At 39.4% G+C, this 3008-nt stretch overlaps 1 protein-coding gene across 1 annotated transcript in view; it reads right to left on the reverse strand.

Moving 5' to 3' along the window:
• The window catches only part of NOX1 (NADPH oxidase 1), a 26511-nt gene extending 26199 nt beyond the window's left edge, over positions 1-312 (reverse strand). The window contains 1 exon segment of the mRNA XM_014582693.2: positions 244-312. Within this exon segment, the coding sequence (XP_014438179.1) occupies positions 244-312 (69 nt within the window).
• Between the last annotated feature and the right edge of the window lie 2696 nt (positions 313-3008).

Raw genomic sequence — 3008 nt, forward strand, 5'->3', positions numbered from 1 at the left:
TTATTTATTCATTCATTTATTTTAATTTGACCAGAGAGAAACAGAGAGAGAGAGAGAAAGTGAGAAAGCAAGCCACCAGGTATGGGACTCGAACCGTGGTTGGCCATGTGAGAGTGTCCAGCACCTTAGCCACCATGCCACCTGCTGGTCCCAAGCACATTTTATATTTATTTTTAAAAGCTGAAAACTCTCTTCAATATCACAAACTCCATAAAATAACATTTTATTAGGTGCCTAGCATACCTGTAATTTAGAATTACAATTCTGGGTGAAACTGGCACAGTTGGTTGTAGAAGTACTCCTGGAAACCATTCCTGCACTAAGGCAACTAGCAAGCAATTAACTATATGAGGGTATTTTGGAAAGTTTGTGAAAAAAAAATGAAATTAAAGTATGAATTTATTTTGGTACCAAAAAAATTGAAACCCATGCATAGTTTTTTCATAATATGCATTTTCCATGAACTTTTGAAGAGTCCTCATATATGGAAATACCAGTGAAACACATAATGTATATTCTCTCAAACCCCTACTATACCACCAACACAACTTTCCTTTAGTTACATTCCAGAAGTGGTCATGGCCACTCCAGCATACTTGGTGTGAGGGAAAGTGTGACAGAGGAGAGTTGGAGTAGAAAGAAACAGTTATCCTAATCACTTGTGATGAAATATCATAATTTTGTGAGTTTTACAAAAACACTTGACCATGTCCAAGATCATATCTTAAAAGAGAAACAAAAGCCTGTTCCTGGAAGAGTTACTACCGTTATGATTGAAAGCATCCTATGTGGGGAGGAGTTAAAGAATTGAAGGAATTTGATCTGGAAAAAAAATTTTTATCAGCGACATGGGTTCCTAATTTTTTTGGAGAAAGTTTAGATTGTTTTGTATGTGGACACATGGTGTCAACCTAGGAATGGAGGTTCTAAAGTATTAGTTCGTTCAATATAAGGCAGGATTTCCTAACACAAGTGCCCAAAGAAGTAGAGTTAATGAGTTTTCTGTTAACTTGAGATGCTCAAGAAAAGATGGACTACCCCTTGTCAGCTATATAGGGGGAATATTGCCACCATATAAATGGTTAGCTAAATGTCCTTTAAATGGCCTCCAACCCTGAGATCTTGCACATCCTTAGAAAATGATCCATAAGAGAGGCCAGCAGATGGTGTAACGGTTACATTGCTGGACTTCCACATGGCCAACTATGGTTTGAGTCTTGGACCTGGTAGCTTGAAAATCATGCCGGGTGTATGTGTGTGCATGCCTAAGATCCCACAAGGATAACGGAGGAGAAAGGATTGTGGCATCCCCATCCCCACCGGGAGGGAGGTGATTTTTCACTTTCCATCTCACAGTCTCTCTCTCTCTCTCATTTGTGAGCACACCCACCCTAAGGCAGAAACCTCTTATAAATAAGAAAGAAAAGAAAATGACCTATAATTTAGATGACAACTTATACATTACCTTAAGGTAGATATGTTATACCATGTGGACCCTTCGGCCTGTGGGCAAGGGTCCCAACACCCACCATCAGAGTACTAGGTAGTGAGTTGATAAGTTGATGAGCACAGGATCTGAACTCAAATAGTCAGATGATTTTTTTTTTTAGTTTATTTATTCTACGAGTGAGAGATAAAGAGCACCCCCAACACGGTCTCAATGCTACAGTCTACCCCTGAATGTCAGTCAATCCAGTATAATGAGAACACATGTGCCCAGTGTACTCAGGAAGATCTCCTAACTTGAACCAAGAACCTTCCCACATTGAATTGTTAGGAGTTGCTAGGGCTGATAACCTTGGTTAGGCAGATATAGATCAGGTAACTAGCCTGGAGCACCAAGAAAATTTAAGAAGGGATCATCTGTATTTGCAAAATAACTCCGTGCATCATGAAACGATAAAAAGAAGAAAAAAAGCCAATTTAATTGAGTGGAGCTTTAATTGAGCAACTCTTAATGTGATTTAAATCGGGCGGTTGTCCCAGGACTTCCAGACAATTCCCTGTAGCCTCATAGTCACACAGTATTTAAGTTCCAGAAAAAGAAAGTGATGTATACAGTAACGTACAAAAACAAAAGTGAAGGAATGAGGTAGAGAAACAATTTGGGTTGGTTACATTCCAAAGCCTGTCTGCATTAACACAGTTTAAAAAGCAAGATGCCTGTGATTAACTGAAACCTAGCTGCTGTGATTGGCTGTAACCTATGGAAACCAAGCAAGAGTATGGAGGCTGTTTTGATACTTTTTTAAAACAAGACCTACAAGAGAAAAGAATAAGAAACAAGTTAAAGAAAAAAAAATAACAAGTCAAAGATGGTGTAAGGGCACATATTTTAGAATAAGCAAAGATTCTAAAACAGAATAAGGGGCCAACAGGTGGTGGTGTGGTTCCAACACTTGATTTTCACATGACTGACGATGGTTCAAGTACTGGACCCAGTAGCTTGAAAATCATGCCAGGGGCACGTATGCATGCCCAAAAGTCTTAAGAGGAGAAGGGATTGCAATGTGGCCATCTCCTCTTCCAAAGAAAGTGACTTCTCACTTTCTTTCCCTTTGCTTCTTTACCAGGAGCACACAAGCCCTGAAACTGGGCAGGGATGGATCCTCAGTTTCCTCAGTTTCCCCCTGTAGTGAAGAAAAATTAAGAGTTTCCCAAACTGAAAATGAATAAGGGCTGGACTAAAAGTAAAATGTCTTTTCTAAGGGGCCTGGACTACAAGTCCATTACATAGTAATGGCCCAAAATAAGGGATAAGACTTCAGACTTTGGTTATGGTGATGAAGCAACATTGGCCATGAATGAGGGCCATATAACTTCTAAAACTCCCACTTAAAGGGGAAAAATAAGGTTTTAACTTCAATACTTAAGATATTTTGTAGGATGAAATTGCTGCCTGAGCACAAAGACCCCAGGCTGAATGGCTCCAGAAACCTGAACAGAAATTTATCGAAGACTCATCAATCAAGAATGCCCATGAGAAAATCACACCCTCTTGAGCCAAT

This window comes from Tupaia chinensis, unplaced genomic scaffold (assembly GCF_000334495.1).
Source record: "Tupaia chinensis unplaced genomic scaffold, TupChi_1.0 Scaffold143746_1, whole genome shotgun sequence".
Taxonomy (NCBI): domain Eukaryota; kingdom Metazoa; phylum Chordata; class Mammalia; order Scandentia; family Tupaiidae; genus Tupaia; species Tupaia belangeri.